This window comes from Hyla sarda, chromosome 2 (genome assembly GCF_029499605.1).
Source record: "Hyla sarda isolate aHylSar1 chromosome 2, aHylSar1.hap1, whole genome shotgun sequence".
Taxonomy (NCBI): Eukaryota; Metazoa; Chordata; class Amphibia; order Anura; family Hylidae; genus Hyla; species Hyla sarda.
In genome coordinates, this window is record NC_079190.1 from 333,474,196 (window position 1) to 333,496,601 (window position 22,406).

Here is a 22,406-nt window from a genome sequence, read left to right on the forward strand (position 1 = left end):
ATTATCTTTGCTTCCCTCCTCTGCACCCTTTCCAGTTCAGCTATGTCCTTTTTATATTCGGGTGCCCAGAATTGGACACAATACTCCATACGTGGTCTGACTTGTGATTTATACAGAGGCAAAACGATGTCCCTGTCATGAGCCTTTATGCCTCTCTTAATACATCCCATGACTTTTTTAGTCTTGGCAGCCGCTGCCTGGCACTGATCATTAAAGTCGAGTTTACTGTCCACTAGTACCCACAAGTCTTTTTCGAAGTTTTACCTAATGTCTTATTATTTAGCACATAATTGTACATTTTGTTTTTATGGCCCAAGTGCATAACCTTACATTTATGCACATTAAACCTAATTTGCCATGTCTGTGCCCAAGCCTCCAGCTTCCCCAGATCCCTCTATAATATTATGTTATCATCCTCTGTGGTAATCACCCTACCCAGTTTGGTGTCATCTGCTAATATAGAAATTTTACTCTGTAATCCCTCTACAAGGTCATTAATAAACATATTGAAAAGAAGTGGACCCAGTACTAACCCCTGTGGAACCCCACTAGTAACTGTTACCCAACGGGAGTAAGTTCTATTGATACTCATCCTCTGCTTCCTGTCACTGAGCCAGTTGCTAACCCATTTACATATGACCTCCCCCAGTTCCAGCATCCTCATTTTATGTACTAACCTTTTGTGTGGCACAGTATCAAACGCCTTGGAAAAATTCAGATATATAACATCCACAGCTTCACCCCGGACCAACCTATAACTGACCTCCTCATAGAAGCTGATCAGATTAGTCTGACAGGACTGATCCCGGATAAACCTATGTTGGTGCAGTGTTAGAGGGTTATTTATATTAAGATGTTCCAGAATAGCATCTCTTAGAAAACCCTTAAAAATCTTACCCACTACAGATGTTAAACTTACAGGTTTATAGTTCCCAGGATCCCTTTTTGACCCCTTTTTAAATATTGATACCACATTTGCTAAGTGCCATTCCTGTAGAACAATCCCTGTCATTGTAGAATCTTTAAATATAAGGAATAATGGTCTGTCTAGCACGGTACTTAATTCTTGCAAAACCCTGGGATGGATGCCTTCTGGGCCTGGTGATTTGTGTTTTTTTATGTTACTAAGGTGGCACCTCACCTTTTCTTGGTTTAAACAGGTGAGATTTGCAGGAGAATTTAATTTCTTCCCTCCCCGTTATCTGACATTGGATTTTGCTTTGTAAATACAGAAGAGAAGAAATTATTTAGTAGATTGGCCTATTCCTCATCCTCCTCCACCATTACACCTTGATTAATTATTAAGGGCACACATTTTCAGTTAAAAATGTCTTATTATTTATGTAGGTGAAGAATATTTTGGGGTTCTTTTTACTTTCTATGGCAATTCTTCTCTCTGCTGCAATTTTTTCGAGTTTTATTTCTTTTTTACATATTTTATTTCTCTCCTTATAATTCTTTAATGTTTTCCCACTAACTTCTTGTTTTAATAGTCTAAACGCTTTCCTCTTATTGTTTATTGCTTCCTTAACTGTTTTGGTTAGCCAAATTGGTTTTCTCCTATTTCTCCTTTTATTCCCATAGGCAGGGCTCAAGTCCTGCAGGAATGGGTGGGAACTGAGTTCCTGCACTTTTTCCACAGCAGGAACACTGTTCTCATTTGCAGGAGTCCTGCAGGACCAGCTCTTGAGTGGAAATCTTGGGTGAGTTCCCACACTTTATTTCCCAGGACTTGACCCCTGCCCATAGGGTTTATGTTGTTCACATACTAGTTGTCCTAAACTGCATCAAAATCTTACGCCAGAGTTTTGGTGCATTTTTGGTGCAAAATGTTTCATTATAATTTACTCCTACCCAAGCCATGCACCTTTTGTTAAGGCCAAGCCCCTTATGTCAAATGCCTTGAAAAAGTGTCTAAAACTTATAATAACTGTCACACAAGTAATGTAAGCCAGTTTTCGGGGCACATTTGCAATAGTGATGGTAGTAAAGGTCACTATTGTCATACTATGGAAAAGTAACAAACTAAAAACAACATATCATTTTCCATAGAGCATGCCATAAATCTGTATTTATTGCTTATAAGCTACATTCTCTGTGCAAGATTGTGTACCCTTAGCATAGAAATTGCTGGTATTGATATAACATATAATTGCTTATCTAACATTTACCACATGTTAGTTCTTTGTTCCTTTGTCCAGGTTGCTTTTTCGATATTAGAAGATTTCAATAGAACTGACTGTCTAATTTGTTTCAAATGTATTGCTCAATTTGGCTTGAACCCTATACTCCCTGAGCAAGGTGCAGAAGGCATAACATCAGCCCTTTTATACTTTAACCCCTTCACAACCACTATGTAGTTACAAACTGTATATGTGTGGCCCGTTGTATCTAAAGCTTGTAACATCATCAGTGTGGTTCTCTTTACAAGGAGCTGCAACATCTGCTCTTGGCAGTAGATTGTGTTTCCTTGTGTGCTTTCCATGTCACCCTACACTGGTAGCAGGAGCAGGGACACTGTTAGTATATTCCCTGGGCCAGGTATACAGCGTGACATGAGGATTGTGTTCCAAAATATGGCACACCTTCTGCAATCTGCCCCTTGGAAGGAGAGCTCATGCTTCACCTGATACAGGTGCTGGCCCTGATAGTCTCTGGGTTTCAATTAAGACCACCCAGCCCCGCAAATCTACTAACAGTAATAGCCTCGCTGGTTCAGTAAGCATAGAGACTCACTGGCTCAGTAACTTGAGCAGGAGACTCCTGTCAGAATTTGACAAGAGTCCTTGTTCCACTTACATAGTTTCTGTGGTGGGCTACACTGTTTGCATAGGGCACCACAGAAACTATTGTGTAAGTGACTGGTGATGTGTATGAATTTCCGGTCACATACACAGCTTTATGCAAATGCATAGAGCAATATAGGGGCCACAAGGTGTTGACGTGCTACAACCCAATATATTGCGCCAATGCGACAGCATGGCCACTGGTTATATCTGTAGACATCAGGAGCTTTTCCCTGCAAATACACTTAAGAATGGGGAAAAATATGATGTGAACACATCTGTCAATGGTCTCTCACATTCAGCTAAACCAATGCTGTGTCCACTAACGCTGGTCAGTGAAATATATTATATTTATGAAAATGATTGTGACATCAGATATTAATATTTTCTATTATTTCCATTTTATAATAATTCAGATTTGGTTTCCATTGGAAGCTATAGAACTAACATAAGCATGACTGACCTGGATAATGGCATAGGCAAGGATAACCCTGCAGTGATTGATACTCAGGAAACTGATATCAGCCACTCAAAAGGTGAGAATGAAAGAATTTGATCTAAATCCTTATGAATCGCAAATTTTATTTATGGTTATCACTTAAAAAATATATTTGATAACATCGGAATTATTTATATTGTAGATGGACCAAAGATCAAGAAAAAGGTAAATTATCTTGACTATAACCTTTTATATATAACATATTTTAAACCAAGTCACCCAGCTATTCATGGTATACTTTTTAGTCTATTCATATTATGTAAGTACATGGCTCTTTAAAGGGGTACTCCGGTGCTTACACATCTTATCCCCTATCCAAAGGAAGACTTTCAGATGTCTTCATGTGATATATCAGGAGCTTCTTAAAGGGGTACTCCGGTGCTTACACTTAGCTATCACACCCCCTCCCGTAGGCTTGCATTGAGGGGCGGAGCGTGACGACACACGCCGCCGGCCCTGCGATCGAGCATAATCAGACCCGGAGCGAACACGCTCCAGGGACTGATTACAAACGGGGTGCCGTGTGCATGATCACGGGCGTCCCCAGCTGTGGGACTCCCACGATCAGGCATCTTATCCCCTATCCTTTGGATAGGGGATAAGATGTGTACGCACCGGAGTACCCCTTTAAGAAGCTCCTGATAGATCACATGAAGACATCTGAAAGTCTTGTGTAATGCTAAACTTCCTATATACAAAGAGTTGCAAAAAGTAGGAAAGCAGCACAATCCTCCCCCCCCAAAAAAAAAATATATATATATATATGTATATAGATGGTGCACGGAGAATTAGGACCTGGGTCAGGGATCCATGTAGTACATAAAGAAGCATATAATTCCGCAGCACACAATTCCAAAGAAAGGTGAAGTTTATTCCATCAAAACACATGTGTCCATAAGCAACGTTTCAGCCAGCTCACCTGACCTTTCTCAAGCTCAGTACAAATGGTGCCAAACCACATTTAAATAGGGATAACACTCTGGTATCAATAGTGCAATCCATACATCACTTTAGTGTAAACATTATACATACAGAACTTCAGAAAAATATGGTGTCTCACATTAATATCAAACCATACATACCTACCCTAGCCATTCTAGACCGTGAGGGTTGTAGTTGAGGGGAGTCCGTCTGCGTTCTACCTGAGGAACCCATCTATTTGATGGGACTGTAGATGGATATGTGACTAGGGGGATTTGGTCCTGATGCATCTGTATTGGGCCCCGGTCTTGTAGACTCACCACTTCAACGTATTATTGATGAATTTTGGGTGCAGGTATAGTGTGAACACTGCTGTAAATATTGCCCTTACCAGTGGGATTATTATATTTTTTCAATATATATATTTTTTATTTTTTCCATAATTTTTTTTGTCCACTTACATTTATTTATTCATTACTTACCATTCTATTGTTTTGTCCACTTATATTTATGTATTTATTATAATTGTTTTATGTTCCCATAGTTTATGCCATAATGCCCTTATCTAAGATGGCTGAACTGGTCTCTGATTTCTTATGCGCAAGTGCAAAGATTGAGAGCCGGGTTGCCATGGTTGTAGTCACACTCTGCACTCACTCATGTCCCTTGCTGGAAATAACACTCCTCCAGCGCGTGTGCATTAAGAATCTTTATGTGACATGCAAGCACAGGAGTTTCACTATAGCGAACGATATGTGTGACGCGCAAGCGCTCTCTTTTTGTTTCCAAATGGAATGCACATGGATGTCCCAGTGAATGTGTGAGCCAAGAAGCACTGTATGTTTTTGATTTTAATTGTCACAAGGATGTGATTCATTTATTAATCATTGTCCTATTAAGGTGGGGGAATACTGGGAGCACTGTACACACTGGCAGGGATTAACTGCATTTATATATTGACTTTGTATTAGCACATGTATGGTTTGATATTAATGTGAGACACCATATTAGCATCTGATGTTCTGTATGTATAATGTTTACACTAAAGTGATGTATGGATTGCACTATTGATACCTGAGTGGTATCCCTATTTAAATGTGGTTTGGCACCATTTGTACTGAGCTTGAGAAAGGTCAGGTGAGCTGGCTGAAACGTTGCTTATGGACACTTGTTTTTTGATGGAATAAACTTCACCTTTCTTTGGAATTGTGTGCTGCAGCATTATATGTTTATCTATCTATCTATCTATCTATCCATCTATACGTAAATGAGCAGGTGGAGCAGCACACTGAAGTTAGTGAATGGGTGCAGGCTGAGGTTAGACCTTGGTCCCAGGTCCCGTCTTAAATATTCAAAGCTGGCACAGCAGCACTCCATTTAGTGAAAAAGTAATGGCTTTTATTCACCAAAAAATGATCAGCAACGTTTCGGCTTGCTCTCCAAGCCTTTATCAAGCCAAGGCTTTATAAAGGCTTGGAGAGCAAGCCGAAACGTCGCAGTTCATTTTTTGGTGAATAAAAGCCATCACTTTTTCACTAAACGGAGTGCTGCTGTGCCTGCTTTGAATATCTATCCATCTATCTATACGGATAGAGAGCAAGCCAAAACGTTGCTGTTCATTTATTGGTGAATAAATGCCACTACTTTTTCACTTATCGGAGTGCTGCTTTGCCTGCTTTGAATATCTATCCATCTATCTATACAAAAGAAAGAAAGCAGCACTCCAGAATAAATGGATGATAGGGGGGCAAGTAGCTTCTAGATCCTGAAAAAATATATAATCAATTTTTCAATTGATTAGATATTAACCAGCCCTCAAAGGTGCATATGTGAAAAGATAGAGAAAAGGATCCAGTTAAAATATTAATAGTATTTGTTCACATATATTGAGAAAGTAAAATATAATAATGTAATTAAAAAAAATTATGAAATGAATAATGAAATTGAAAAAAAAAATATGTAAACATAAAATTCAGTGAACAGTTCTGAATAGCAGATGATTATTATATCACTTCAGAGATGTGTCGCAACTCTTATGGATAGTATGGTAGCAACTCTTGTGGATAGTATGGTAGCAACTCTTGTGGATAGTATGGTAGCAACTCTTATGGATAGTATGGTAGCAACTCTTATGGATAGTATGGTAGCAACTCTTATGGGTAGTATGGTAGCAACTCTTATGGATAGTATGGTAGCAACTCTTATGGGTAGTATGGTAGCAACTCTTATGGATAGTATGGTAGCAACTCTTATGGATAGTATGGTAGCAACTCTTATGGATAGTATGGTAGCAACTCTTATGGATAGTATGGTAGCAACTCTTATGGATAGTATGGTAGCAACTCTTATGGATAGTATGGTAGCAACTCTTGTGGATAGTATGGTAGCAACTCTTATGGATAGTATGGTAGCAACTCTTATGGATAGTATGGTAGCAACTCTTATGGGTAGTATGGTAGCAACTCTTATGGATAGTATGGTAGCAACTCTTATGGATAGTATGGTAGCAACTCTTATGGATAGTATGGTAGCAACTCTTATGGATAGTATGGTAGCAACTCTTGTGGATAGTATGGTAGCAACTCTTGTGGATAGTATGGTAGCAACTCTTGTGGATAGTATGGTAGCAACTCTTGTGGATAGTATGGTAGCAACTCTTATGGATAGTATGGTAGCAACTCTTATGGATAGTATGGTAGCAACTCTTATGGATAGTATGGTAGCAACTCTTATGGATAGTATGGTAGCAACTCTTGTGGATAGTATGGTAGCAACTCTTGTGGATAGTATGGTAGCAACTCTTGTGGATAGTATGGTAGCACCTCTTGTGGATAGTATGGTAGCAACTCTTATGGATAGTATGGTAGCAACTCTTATGGATAGTATGGTAGCAACTATTATGGGTAGTATGGTAGCAACTCTTATGGATAGTATGGTAGCAACTCTTATGGATAGTATGGTAGCAACTCTTATGGATAGTATGGTAGCAACTCTTGTGGATAGTATGGTAGCAACTCTTATGGATAGTATGGTAGCAACTCTTGTGGATAGTATGGTAGCAACTCTTATGGATAGTATGGTAGCAACTCTTATGGATAGTATGGTAGCAACTCTTATGGATAGTATGGTAGCAACTCTTATGGATAGTATGGTAGCAACTCTTATGGATAGTATGGTAGCAACTCTTATGGATAGTATGGTAGCAACTCTTATGGATAGTATGGTAGCAACTCTTGTGGATAGTATGGTAGCAACTCTTATGGATAGTATGGTAGCAACTCTTGTGGATAGTATGGTAGCAACTCTTATGGATAGTATGGTAGCAACTCTTATGGATAGTATGGTAGCAACTCTTATGGATAGTATGGTAGCAACTCTTATGGATAGTATGGTAGCAACTCTTGTGGATAGTATGGTAGCAACTCTTATGGATAGTATGGTAGCAACTCTTATGGATAGTATGGTAGCAACTCTTATGGGTAGTATGGTAGCAACTCTTATGGATAGTATGGTAGCAACTCTTATGGATAGTATGGTAGCAACTCTTATGGATAGTATGGTAGCAACTCTTATGGATAGTATGGTAGCAACTCTTGTGGATAGTATGGTAGCAACTCTTGTGGATAGTATGGTAGCAACTCTTGTGGATAGTATGGTAGCAACTCTTGTGGATAGTATGGTAGCAACTCTTATGGATAGTATGGTAGCAACTCTTATGGATAGTATGGTAGCAACTCTTATGGATAGTATGGTAGCAACTCTTATGGATAGTATGGTAGCAACTCTTGTGGATAGTATGGTAGCAACTCTTGTGGATAGTATGGTAGCAACTCTTGTGGATAGTATGGTAGCACCTCTTGTGGATAGTATGGTAGCAACTCTTATGGATAGTATGGTAGCAACTCTTATGGATAGTATGGTAGCAACTATTATGGGTAGTATGGTAGCAACTCTTATGGATAGTATGGTAGCAACTCTTATGGATAGTATGGTAGCAACTCTTATGGATAGTATGGTAGCAACTCTTGTGGATAGTATGGTAGCAACTCTTATGGATAGTATGGTAGCAACTCTTGTGGATAGTATGGTAGCAACTCTTATGGATAGTATGGTAGCAACTCTTATGGATAGTATGGTAGCAACTCTTATGGATAGTATGGTAGCAACTCTTATGGATAGTATGGTAGCAACTCTTATGGATAGTATGGTAGCAACTCTTATGGATAGTATGGTAGCAACTCTTGTGGATAGTATGGTAGCAACTCTTATGGAAAGTATGGTAGCAACTCTTGTGGATAGTATGGTAGCAACTCTTATGGATAGTATGGTAGCAACTCTTGTGGATATTGAAGTGGCAACTAAGTAGGTTATATGCGCTTATTGTGAAAACAGTTAGTTGGTGGCGTAGCTTAAAGTTCAGCGATAATTCATGAATTGCATGACAGTTCCACAATGTTGTCAGTATAGTTATGTAGTCATTAATAGTGGGACACAGAGTTTGGTGCAAGGCACCACTCACCGATCATACGGGTGATAGAGAAATGTACAGTCTGGGCTGGCACGGAGGCGTCAGGCAGTGGAGGTAATGCTCGTCTGCAGAGTGGCGTCTCAATGATCTGCGGCTGGCACGGGATGGCGTCCGGCCCGAAAGAGGAGTAAATACCGTAGCTGTAGTGGAGACCGCAGTGAGTTCTATGGAGGTGCGGGAGTGGAAGCCGGCGTCCTCGTGTTGTTCATGTGCTAGTAGCGCGTGAGTGAGAGTGGTCCCGAAACAAGGGGCATCCAGCTGTTGCAAATTTCCAAACTGGTAGCTGGTATATGGAGTGATATTTAGACTTGTGGTACCATAAGTGGATGAATAAAGTGCCGCGGGCCTATTCTTCAGTAGTGTTGAGCGGCATAGGCCATATTCAATTTTGCGATATTTCGCGAATATATTGACGAATACTCGTCAAATATTCGCTAAATTCGCATATTCGTAATATTCGCGTTTTATTTTCGCATATGCGAAAATTAGCATATACAAATTAGCATATGCGAAAATGCGCACGCCAGTCTCACACAGTAGCATTAGAGCCTTCTTTGCACCACACAAGCTGGAAGCAGAAAGGGATGATCACTGTGATGTGTACTGAAAAAAAATAAAAACGAATATTCGCAATTACGAATATATAGTGCTATATTCGCGAATATTCGCGAATTCGCGAATATGCGATATTCGTGAATAAAATTCGTATTGCGCATATTCGCGAGCAACACTATTCTTCAGTAGCGGTATAATAGCATCTAGCACTTTATTCATCCACTTATGGTACCACAAGTCAGAATACCACTCCATATACCAGCTAACAGTTTGGACATTTGCAACAGCTGGATTCCCCCTCTTCGGGACCACTCTCACTCACGCGCTACTAGCGCATCAGCAACACGAGGACGCCGGCTTCCACTCCCGCACCTCCGTAGAACCCACTGCGGTCTCCACTATATCAGCTACGGTATTTACTCCTCTTTCGGGCCGGACGCCATCCCGTGCCAGCCGCAGATTATCGAGACGCCACTCTGCAGATGGGCATTACCTCCAGTGCTGGACGCCTCCGTGCCAGCCCAGACTGTACATCTCTCCATCACCCGTATGATCGGTGAGTGGTGCCTTGCACCAAACTCTGTGTCCCACTATTAATGACTACATAACTATACTGACAACATTGTGGAACTGTCATGCAATTCATAAATTATCGCTGAACTTTCTGCTACGCCACCAACTAACTGTTTTCACAATAAGCTCATATAACCTACTTAGTTGCCACTTCAATATCCACAAGAGTTGCTACCATACTATCCACAAGAGTTGCTACCATACTATCCATAAGAGTTGCTACCATACTATCCATAAGAGTTGCTACCATACTATCCATAAGAGTTGCTACCATACTGTCCACAAGAGTTGCTACCATACTATCCATAAGAGTTGCTACCATACTATCCATAAGAGTTGCTACCATACTATCCATAAGAGTTGCTACCATACTATCCATAAGAGTTGCTACCATACTATCCATAAGAGTTGCTACCATACTATCCATAAGAGTTGCTACCATACTATCCATAAGAGTTGCTACCATACTATCCATAAGAGTTGCTACCATACTACCCATAAGAGTTGCTACCATACTATCCATAAGAGTTGCTACCATACTATCCATAAGAGTTGCTACCATACTATCCATAAGAGTTGCTACCATACTACCCATAAGAGTTGCTACCATACTATCCATAAGAGTTGCTACCATACTATCCATAAGAGTTGCTACCATACTATCCATAAGAGTTGCTACCATACTACCCATAAGAGTTGCTACCATACTACCCATTAGTGTTGAGCGGCATAGGCCATATTCGAATTCGCGAATATTCGCGAATATATGGACGAACATTCGTCATATATTCGCGAATATTCGCATATTCGTTATATTCTCGTTTTATTTTCGCATATGCGAAAATTCGCGTATGCGAAAATTAACATATGAGAAAATTAGCATATACAAAATCAACATACGCGAAAATTCGCATATGCTAATTTTCGCATATGCAAATTTTTGCACGCCAGTCTCACACAGTAGTATTACAGCCTTCTTTACACCACATAAGCTGGAAGCAGAGAGGGATGATCACTGTGATGTGTACTGTGAAGAAAAAAAAAATATATAAAAAACGAATATTCGTAATTACGAATATATAGCGCTATATTTGCGAAATTCGCGAATTCGCGAATATGCGATATTCGCGAATAATATTCGAATTGCGAATATTCGCGAGCAACACTACTACCCATAAGAGTTGCTACCATACTATCCATAAGAGTTGCTACCATACTATCCATAAGAGTTGCGACACATCTCTGAGGTGATATAATAATCATCTGCTATTCAGAACTGTTCACTGAATTTTAGGTTTACATATTTATTTTTACAATTTACTGTAATTTATCATCTCTAGCACCTTTGTCCGATGCATGGGCCCTGCTAGGGTGTAAGGAGACTTTTATTTCATTTCATTATTTTTTTTATTACATTATTATATTTTACTTTCTCAATATATGTGAAGAAATACTATTAATATTTTAACTGGATCCTTTTCTCTAGCTTTTCACATATGCACCTTTGAGGACTGGTTTACATCTAATCAATTGAAAAATTGATTATATACTTTTTTTCACTTTATATTTGGCCTTTATTGGGTGAAGGCATTACCAGTTACCTTGGGTACATATCCTTGCTGTCAGTCCAAGTGAGCTGCACACCATTTCCATTTTCAATAGCTTCTAGATCCTGGTCACAGATCCTTCCATGTACACAAAACAAATATGCCACAGCACTCCCATAAGGTGCAAAAAAGAGTTGGTCTTTATTCACACAAAAGTGAAGGCGACGTTTTGGTCAGCTCATCCAGCCATTATCAAGAAGTGAATGATACAAACATGTAGGTTCATATGGCCACGCAGGGCCCATCAATTAGTTATATCATCAAAGAGTAATAGGGTATGTTCACACTGAGGAATTGGAGAGGAATTTCCACGAGTAATTCTGCTCGCTTTTTCCTCTCCAATTCATTCAGCAGTGAAAATCCCCATACAGCTGTGCAGAATTTCTGCCCCTCAGTTCACACTGAGGAATTTCCTCAAGCAGAATTCTGACGAGGAAGTCTGTTCCGCTTGAAGAAAGAACGTTCTTTCTTTCAGGCGGAATCAGCGTCTTACTCCCATAGAGATCAATGTGAATTTTTTTTTTCAGTCAGAATCATTTCCACGCGGAATTGGCGTGGAATTGGTGCGGAAATGGCGCAGAATTGGCGCGGTATTGATGCGGAATTGGCTCACAATTTCTGCATGAAAAAAAAGAGGATAACATATATATATATTATACTCTTCTCCTCATCCGCTTGAAATTTTCATTTCCGTGTGTGGAATTCCGCTTGAATTCCGCTCGAATTCTGCACCAATTCCGTGCAAAATTGTTCTTGTGGAAAAGTAACAATATTTTGAGGCAGAAAATTTCTGCTTGATTTCCGCCCCAATTCCTCAGTGTGAACATACCCATAAAGTATAAAACATAATAAAAATAATACATAAAGTGACATGTGCCAGATATGCAAGAACAGCATAGCATCCACAACTGAGATGAGCCTTATGATAGTACATATATTAAATACACATACATTAAAATATCCACAAAGTGTAAAAAGTGTCCGGGTGTCCATGGTGATGGCTAATTCGGTAGGGGGGACAGGGGCACTCACTGGGTCGGCAGGTATACAGTCTCTGTTGGCATGGTGGCAAGGACGCTGCTCCATGCAGCAATCGGTGTAAAAACCGGAAGTGATGTCAAACATGGTCAAAGGTCAGTTTGTTGCTAAGACACAGGCATGCTCCGTAGCCATATTAGTGTAGGGCAACAGGTGCACAGCAATCCCCCGGCCATTGCTAGAGCACAGGGTAATTCAGGAGTGCTGCAGAAAGCGAAGCACATCCCGCTGTCCCATCCTCAGCCGCTCTAGATTGCCACTGGACAACGGACATCTGAAGCACCAAGGGTGCAGCTTCTGGCTTCTGGGGAAGGGACCCATAAAGATTATATGAATAAGAGCAAATAGCATACAATGTACAAGCAAGACCCATAATATGATAAATGCACAAAATACTTAAATTGATACTTGGAGTATTTAAGTGCTGGCTTTATCCTCAGTGAGTGCTCCATAAGTCCTCCACCCTATAAAAACACAAGAAAAAAGATAATAGTATAAGAAATTGTACGATTACCCCAATGACCCCCCCCCCCCCCCCCCCCCCCGTTTCAGTTTGGGTACATGGTCCAACAACATGAATTTTAAATCCATCTCAACAAAGTATTTCGGCACACATCAGTACGTCTTTTGCTTATGGTATATCTGTGTTAGTTAATTCTTGTTTTCACATCCATTGTTGCCTCACCCACATATAATAACTGACAGGGGCAACATAGAACATACACAACATGGTCAGATGTACAGGTTAAATAAGCTTTAATCGGATACCGTTTGTTGATAATAGGGTGAACAAATTCATTGCCCTTACACATATACGTACAATTGATACAAAGGTGACAAGGAAAAGAACCCTTCCTAACGCCAGAAATATATGTTTGCTGATATTTATTCAATGATTATCATTGAATGAATCTCAGTGTAGGACAACATCTACAGTGTTGGACAATAGGTCGTGTTGCTTATGAATTTGTACATCTTACTCTATTATTCTTACTCTTCTATTCTTTATCTCACATTTCTTATTTTATGTCATGGTCACTATTAGAGTTCTATCATGAAATGTAAGGGGTTTGATAAGCCCTATTGAGAGGTCTATGGTTTTTGCTCATGTCCATAAACACAACCCATTAATTCTCTGTCTTCAGGAGACACACCTGATTTCATAGCCGGTTTGCTGGCTTACCTTACAAGATTGATATTGTTATAGTTTCTTTTTCTCATGAGTTAAAATAGATACATCCAATATTTTACATAAAATATTGTGTTACATCAGCAATACATAAAATAATCATTTTAAATATAATCAAGCAGTATTTATTTTTTGAATAATAATGCATGTTTGGGGTTACATTGGGCACAAGAGAGTATATGGGCACACCTTTTTTTTTCATCTAGGACAGAATAAACAAACAGAATTAGCTATTTTTTCACAATATTCTTTTGTCTTACAACAGGGGTCTCAAGAAGATCTCGATTATTCCAGCTTCCTCATCCATCACAATGGATCTCCAAATGAAGAAAATACAGTTTAAGATTTATTTGGAAATTTCAAACAAGTCAGATACCCAAGTCATACAATAACATATATATATATATATATATATATATATATATATTAATATATATATATATATATATATATATATATGCACAATTAATCATTAGTCATTGCAGCTACAGCACAACTTTCTCTGTCTGATATATATGTGTCCGTTGACACTGTGAATATAGGCACCACAAGGGTGCAAACAATGACATCTGCCAAGACAGTGACAGAACCAGAGATTAGATTACTTGCACAGATATAGTTTTATCATCAAATATTGACAATATCATATATATATATATATATATATATATATATATATATATATATATATATATATATATTGAAATAAATGAAAGGGAACTTAATTTTTTGTAAGAAATAGTAGTAGTATAACATTTTAAATGTGCTTAACATTGCTAGTCCATGAATTATCTTACTCTGTGTCATCAATCATGGATGGCCAGTTTTAATGACCGTAATGACCAATCTGGACAAAAATTTGTATTTTTCCATCAGCAAAATGATCAATCACCATGCGTCTGTCCATTCAAAGGTGCTTCAACCCCCAGCCAACTTCTATCTACTGTGTAAGGCCACCTTAGGCATCTTGCCATACATAGAGGATCAGGGGGTAAGCACTCAGTTTAACCCCTTAAGGACTCAGCGTTTTTCTGTTTTTGCTTTAAAAAATCATAACTCTTTCAATTTTGCACCTAAAAATCCATATGCTGGCTTATTTTTACCCAAAAATCTATGGCGAAACGAGAAAAAAAATCATTGTGAGACAAAATTGAAAAAAAAAAACGCCATTTTGTAAATTTTGGGGCTTCCGTTTCTACACAGCACCTTAGCTTTATTCTGTAGATCCATACGATTAAAATGATACCCTACTTATATAGGTTTGATTTTGTCGGACTTCTGGAAAAAATCATAACTACATGCAGGAAAATGTACACGTTTAAAATTGCCCTCTTCTGACCCTAATAACTTTTTTATTTTTCCGCGTATGGGGCGGTATGAGAGCTAATTTTTTGCGCCGTGATCTCAAGTTTTTAGTGGTACCATTATTGCATTGATAGGACTTATTGCATTGATAGGACTTATTGAATTGGAATTTTTTGCGCGTACGCCATTGACCATGAGGTTTAATTAACGATATAATTTTATAATTCGGACATTTCCACATGCAGCGATACCACATATGTTTATTATTATTTTACTTTATTCACTTTTTTTTCCACTTTTTTTTTTGCAGTGTTATATCTCCCATAGGGACCTATAACACTGCACACACTGATCTTTCACATTGATCACTGGTCTCACGTTATAGATCGGGAGCGGACTCATGACGTACCGGTACGTCATGAGTCCTTAAGGGGTTAAAGCATCTGTGATTTTAATGGGACTGTACATTATATTCATATGTCCGTTTCTAGTGCGCCACCTGCTGACAGTGTAAGCTAATTCCTTACAGAAGTTGTAGGTCTGCTCATAATAAGTTAAGACATTTTCCACTTTCCCCTCATTCTATATAATCCTTCTGTTTGGTCCCAGGCATGACTTATTCACAATTATTATGTTACAATTTTAGCAACCACTTTAAAATTGTCTCTATGTTTCCTATGGTAAGAATAAAAATGATAACGTAAACACACATTTTATTTGAGATCTTCACTGGATGAAATGTGAGCAGTGTTTTTAAAATTTGCTTTACATCAACTCTTGTTAAGTCATAATGATAAGGAATTAGATCCATTTTGAAAATGTAAAATGATATAGGAAGTGATATAGGAGGTCACAGCACTGATCTAAAAAAGTACTTACAACAGATTTAAGCACAATAATAATTAGATTTTAACGTTCGTGATCTTTTCACACCACCATCATTGTTCTAACACTGCTTATGGCCAGTATTATATAGCACACTACTACTATACTAAAATATACAGCGGGAATTTATTTAAAAAGGCTCATAAATATGCAAATTTTGCCATCAATATGCTCCCCACAAATGCTTTTAACTATTGAGGATATCATGGCCTTGATGCAAGTTTTATAAATGTGCATTTTTGGATGCAATTTCCAAAAATCATAATTTTAGGCGTAGAACTCCCTAAGTGTTAAGACAAGCTTTAAGCAATAATTGACAACCATTGTGTTTTTCTGTTATGGTCTTTTTATCGGTCATACTAATTGGTGATGGTGATTATTAGAGTTGATTTACACAAAAAATTTTAGGCTGATTCTGCACATAATACGTTTTCGGAGATTGAGACACTGGTGGTTCACTCTCTTGTTATTCATATGTTAATTGCTATTACTGTGAAATAATGTAGCAAATAAATTGTATCAGCAGCAAACCGTTCCAAGCATCATTTATTACCTGTCCAATGTTATGGCTCAAACAGTGAAGCTTTATAATAAGCCAAAATGATACATAACGCAAACATGAATACACAGGTACCAGAAATAAGGGTATTATAAACAAGGTAAATCAACTAACAGGGTAGAGTACAAGAACAATAAAAGAGCAGCAATCACAATAAGGTACAATTACAAAGAGCCACCAAGATATATAGTAGAGAGGCATAAAGTAATTAATATTTGGACAGTATAAAGAAGACATTAAGGATGCCATACTCACTCAAAGTACTTAACCCTTTAAGGACTGAGCCCTTTTGCAACTTAAGGACGCAGCCCTTCTTTGCAATTCTGACCACTATCACCTTATGCATTAATAACTTTGGGATGCTTTTACCGATGATTCTGATTCCAAGATTCTTTTTTCGTGACATATTCTACTTTAACACAGTGGTAAATTTTCGATGTTACTTGCATCCTTTCTTGGTGAAAAATCCCAAAATTTTATAAAAATTTAGAAAATTTTGCATTTTTCTAACTTTGAAACTCTCTGCTTGTAAGGAAAATGGATATTCCAAATAAATTATATATTGATTCACAAATACTATTTGTCTACTTTATATTTGCATCATAAAGTTGACATGTTTTTACTCAGGCTCAGAAGAGAAGGAGCGACAATGGGATTTTGGAGAGTTTTTCTGAAATGGTTTTTGGGGGGCATGTCACATTTAGGAAGCCCCAATGGTGCCAGAACAGCAAAAAAAAAAAAAAAAAAAAAAAAACAACCAACATGGCATGCTATTTTGGAAACTATACCCCTCAAGGAACATAACAAGGGGTCCAGTGAGCCTTAACACCCCACAGGTGTTTGACGACTTTTCGTTAAAGTCTGATGTGTAAATTAATTTTTTTTTCACTAAAATGCTAGTTTTCCCCAAAATTTACATTTTTGTGAGGGGTTATAGGAGAAAATGCCACCTAAAATTTGTAACCCCATCTCTTCTGAGTATGGAAATACCCCATGTGTGGACGTCAAGTGCTCTGCTGGCGCACTACAATGCTCAGAAGAGAAGAAGTCACATTTGGCTTTTGGAAAGCAAATTTAGCTGAAATGGTTTTTGGGGGGCATGTCGCATTTAGGAAGCCCCTATGGTGCCAGAACAGGGGAAAAAACACATGGAATACTATTTTGGAAACTACACCTCTCAAAGAACATAACAAGGGGTACAATGAGCCTTAACACCCCACAGGTGTTTGACATATTTCCGCTAAACTTGGACAGGAAAATTTAAAATTAGATTTTTTTCACAAAAATGCTGATGTTACCCCAAATTTTTCATTTTCACAAGGGGTAATTGGAGAAAAAGCCTCCCAAAATGTGTAACCCCATTTCTTCTGAATATGGAAATACCCTTTATGTGGATGTAAAGTGCTCTGCGGGCGAACTACAATGCTCAGAAGAGAAGGAGCGCCATTGAGCGTTTGGTGAGAGAATTTGGTTGGAATAGAAGTCGGGGCCATGTGCGTTTACAAAGCCCCCTGTGATGCCTGAACAGTGGACCCCCCCCCCACATGTGACCCCATTTTGGAAACTACACCCCTCACAGAATTTAATAAGGGGTGCAGAGAGTATTTACACCCCACTGGCATTTGACAGATCTTTGGAACAGTGGGCTGTGCAAATGAAAAATAACATTTCCAAAATGGGGTCACATATAGGGGGGTCCACAGTTCTGGCACTGTGGGGGCTTTGTAAACACACATGGCCTTCAGTTTCGGACACGTTCTCTCTCCAAAATCCCAATGGCGCTCCTCTTCTGAGCCCTGTAGTGCACCCGCAGAGCACTTTACATCCACGTATGTTCTTACTCATAAGAAATGGGGCTACAAATTTTGGGGGGATTTTTTCCTATTCTCCCTTGTGAAAATGAAAAATGTATGGTAACACCAGCATTTTAGGGAAAACATTTTTTTTTTCATTTTCACATCCAACTTTAACGAAAATTTGTCAAACACCTGTGGGGTGTTAGGCTCACTATACCCCTTGTTACATTCCGTGAGGGGTGTAGTTTCCAAAATGTGGTCACATCTGGGTATTTATTGTTTTACGTTTATGTCAGAACCGCTGTAAAATCAGCCACCCCTGTGCAAATCACCAATTTAGACCTCAAATGTACATAGTGCGCTCTCACTCCTGAGCCTTGTTGTGCATCCGCAGAACATTTTAAGCCCACATATGGGGTATTTCCGTACTAAGAAGAAATTGTGTTACAAATTTTCGGGGTCTTTTTTTTTCTTTCACCGCTTGTGAAAATTTAAAGTATGGGGCAACACCAGCATGTAAGTGTAAAAATAATTTTTTTTTACACTAACAGGCTGGTGTAGACCCCAACTTTACCTTTTTAGAAGCGGTAAAAGAAGAAAAAGCCCCCCAAAATTTGTGACACAATTTCTCCCGAGTACGGAGATACCTCATATGTGGCCCTAAACTTTTTCCTTGAATTACGATAGGGCTTCGAAGTGAGAGAGCGCCATGAGCATTTGAGGCCTAAATTGGGGATTTGAATCTTCCACAAAAATACCCCACAGCAGTGTTTCCCAAACAGGGTGTCTCCAGCTGTTGCAAAACTCCAGTGGCTGTCCTGCAATACTGGGAGTTGTTGTTTTTAAACAGCTGGAGGCTCCGTTTTGGAAACACTGGCGTACAAGACTTATTTTTTTTATTGGGGGGGGGGGGGACTGTGTAGGGGTATGTGTATATGTAGTGTTTTACTTTTTATTGTGTAGTGTAGTGTAAGGTTTTTAGGATACATTCACACGGTTGGGTTTACAGTGAGTTTGAGCTGTGAGATTGAGCTGTGGAGGAAAATTTGCCGCATCTCAAACTTGCAGCAGAAAACTTGCTGTAAACCCACTCGTGTGAATGTACCCTGTACATTCACATGGTGGGGGGGGGGGGGCAAACCTCCAGCTGCTGCAAAACTACAACTCCCAGCATGCACTGACAGACCATGCATGCTGGGAGTTGTAGTTATGCAACAGCTGGAGGCACATTGGAACACTGAGCGTTTGTTACTTAACTCAGTGTTTCGCAACCAGTGTGCCTCCAGCTGTTGCAAAACTACAACTCCCAGCATGTAAAGTCTCTCAGTGCATGCTGGGAGTTGTATTTTTGCAACAGCTGGAGGCACACTGGTTGCTAAACACTGAATTAGTTAACAAACTCGGTTTCACAACCAATGTGTCTCCAGCTGTTGCAAAACTGCAACAATGAGCATGCATTGACAGTCGAAGGGCATGCTGAGAGTTGTAGTTTTGCAACAGCTGGAGGCACACTGCTACAACTCCCAGCATGCTTTTTGGTAGTCTGTGCATGCTGGGAGTTTAGTTATGCAACATTGAATGCACACATTTTCATAGAAAAAATGTGCCTACAGCTGTTGCAAAACTACAACCCCCAGCATGCACAGACTACCAATAGGCATGCTGGGAGTTGTAGTTGGAGCGCCAGCTGTTGCAAAACTACAACTCCCAGCATGCCCTTTGGCTTTGCATGCTGCTAGTTGTTGCTAAGCAACAGTAGGAGAACAGGATCTCACCTCCGGCTGTATCCTGCCGCCGCTGTATCCTGCTGCAGGGACCGATCTTGCGGCTCCTGTCGCCGCCACCGATCCTGAGGGGACCCCGTCAGACCAGGGCAAGGTAGGAGACCCCCGCCTGCGCCTATCTCCGCTCTAATCGCCGTCCCGATCACCGCCCAGCAGGTCCGTGATTGTTAGGTTGTTCCGACCGATTAGTCACGTGATCGTGAGGCGGCACCCTTCCCACCTCACTCCTGCTGGGTATGAGTGAATGGGGCTGTCTCGAACAGCCCCATTCACCCGTTTTTTCCGGGTCACCGGAGACCCGATTGACCCAGAATAACCGCAAATCGCACGTCTGAATTGACGCGCCATTTGCCGCAATCGTCGACATGGGGGGGGGGGTGGGCGATATGCCGGGATGGCTGCTGATAGATATCAGCAGTCATCCCGTTCCGATTACCGTGCCCGGAGATGCAGTGAACCAGGAAAGCTGCGCCGTAAATGTATGGCGCTGTACGGCGCATAAAGGGGTATTCCAGGAAAAAAAAATGTTATATACATATATATCAACTGGCTCCAGAAAGTTAAACAGATTTGTAAATTACTTCTATTAAAAAATCTTAATCCTTTCAAAAATTATCAGCTGCTGAAGTTGAGTTGTTTTCTGTCTGGCAACAGTGCTCTCTACTGACATGTCTGCTTGTCTCGGGAACTGCACAGAGTAGAAGAGGTTTGCTATAGGGATTTGCTTCTAACCTGGGCGGTTCCCGAGACACATGTGATCAGAGAGCACTTAGACAGAAAAGAACAACTTAACTTCATCAGCTCATAAGTACTGAAAGGATTAAGATTTTTTAATAGAAGTGATTTACAAATCTGTTTAACTTTCTGGAGCCAGTTGATATATATATATATATATATATATATATATATATATATATAAAATGTTTTCCTTAATAACCCCTTTAAAGTAGTAGTGCAGTGAAAAATAACTTATCCTCCATCCAAAGGATAGGGGATAAGTTATAGATCATGGGGTTCCAACCACTGGGACCCCCAGCAATTTCTTGAACGGGGCCCTGGAAGTCTGCCGGAAGCGGCCGCTCTGCCCCCCCCCCCATGGGATACATGGAGAGGCCGTGTCGTCCGGAACTCCGTGTGCGGGTCAGCACGCACCCTTCCAGCAGACAGCCAGGGCCCCGTTCAGGAGATCGCAGGCAGGGGGGGCCCGGCTGTCTGTACTCCCCTAAGCATGGGCTAGATGTTTGTTGCTTGGGGGTAGTTTAACATTAAAGGTAGCCTTTTTCAGATTTTAAATGACAGCAGAAATGAAAACATCTGGCCCATGCTTAGGGCACTACCTCCCTTCTTGAACCCTAGCTTACCTTCCAGGGCAAACAATACCTTACTGAGGTCCCTCCTTATCACTCTGGCTCACACAAGTTTCTTAACGTCCATTCTGGATGCCAGTTGTCTTGGGACAGACAACTTGTCTGTCTCAGACTGGTCTTTGTTTCACCTGCTCCCTGCATATCTCACACAGCCTTCCCTGCTGTGTGCTCTCTCCCTCTGGAGTGGTCCTGGTTCTTTTCAACCTTAGTTTTGGGCCTCTCTCTAGTGCCCTCTAGTGCCCTAGCGTCACGTTATTTCACCATATAGCAAGTTTTTCATGAAGCATTATGGAGTTAATTCAGTCAAGGACAGCAGAAAAAAAGATAGGGCCAGCTTTCTCCGATGAGTGGTAAGGTGGATGGAAGCCACCAATAAAAAATGTAGGGCAAGCTTAAATGTACAAAAATGGCATTCTAAATGACTTCCATCTTTATAAACAAAAAGAATGGTCACATGGAAATGTATATAAAGTAATTTCTGTGATCAACGAGATCACCTGATTCTAAAAAGTCATTCCGACTCCACCATGTATGACGAAGTGACCATTGAGCCAAGAAATGCGTTGCATCATGGTTATTAAAGTAGTCTCCTTGATTTTCCCTTGTGGTGGTACATTCAGCGCCGTTACAATCCTGACATTTTCTAAGAAGTATCCTTTCCCATCTGTAGAAACCTATATAATGACATCAAATGTCTTTAGGGCACCAGATTTGTAAAGCAGAGAGATATGACAAACCTTGAAGAGCTAGTCACATGCTGTTCCCAAAGATAGTCATACACATATGCTACGGTAGCTGTAGCTGATTATTTGTTGGACTGAAAGTTGTCGCTTCTAGTTCCCTAAACTCACCATGACCACTTGACTCGACTGAGCATTGATACATTCTAAATGGAGAGAGGAGGGAAATGCTGCTGCCAGTCTCATCTGGTGGTTGCTGAAATTCAGCAACATGTAACTGTTCTTTTGCAACAAGAAAATTAAACTGTCTCCAGAGTACACCATGCTTGAAATG

At 39.9% G+C, this 22,406-nt stretch overlaps 1 protein-coding gene across 2 annotated transcripts in view; it reads left to right on the forward strand.

Moving 5' to 3' along the window:
* LOC130356436 (polymeric immunoglobulin receptor-like) overlaps nt 1-16,839 on the forward strand; it is a 93,966-nt gene extending 77,127 nt beyond the window's left edge. For both annotated transcript variants that reach the window (XM_056557989.1, XM_056557988.1), the window contains exons 9-11: nt 3,203-3,322; nt 3,428-3,450; nt 13,962-16,839. In XM_056557989.1, the coding sequence (XP_056413964.1) occupies nt 3,203-3,322; nt 3,428-3,450; nt 13,962-14,039 (221 nt within the window). In that variant the 3' untranslated portion in view covers nt 14,040-16,839. The remainder of the gene's footprint in view (nt 1-3,202; nt 3,323-3,427; nt 3,451-13,961) is intronic.
* Nucleotides 16,840-22,406: the final 5,567 nt, after the last annotated feature.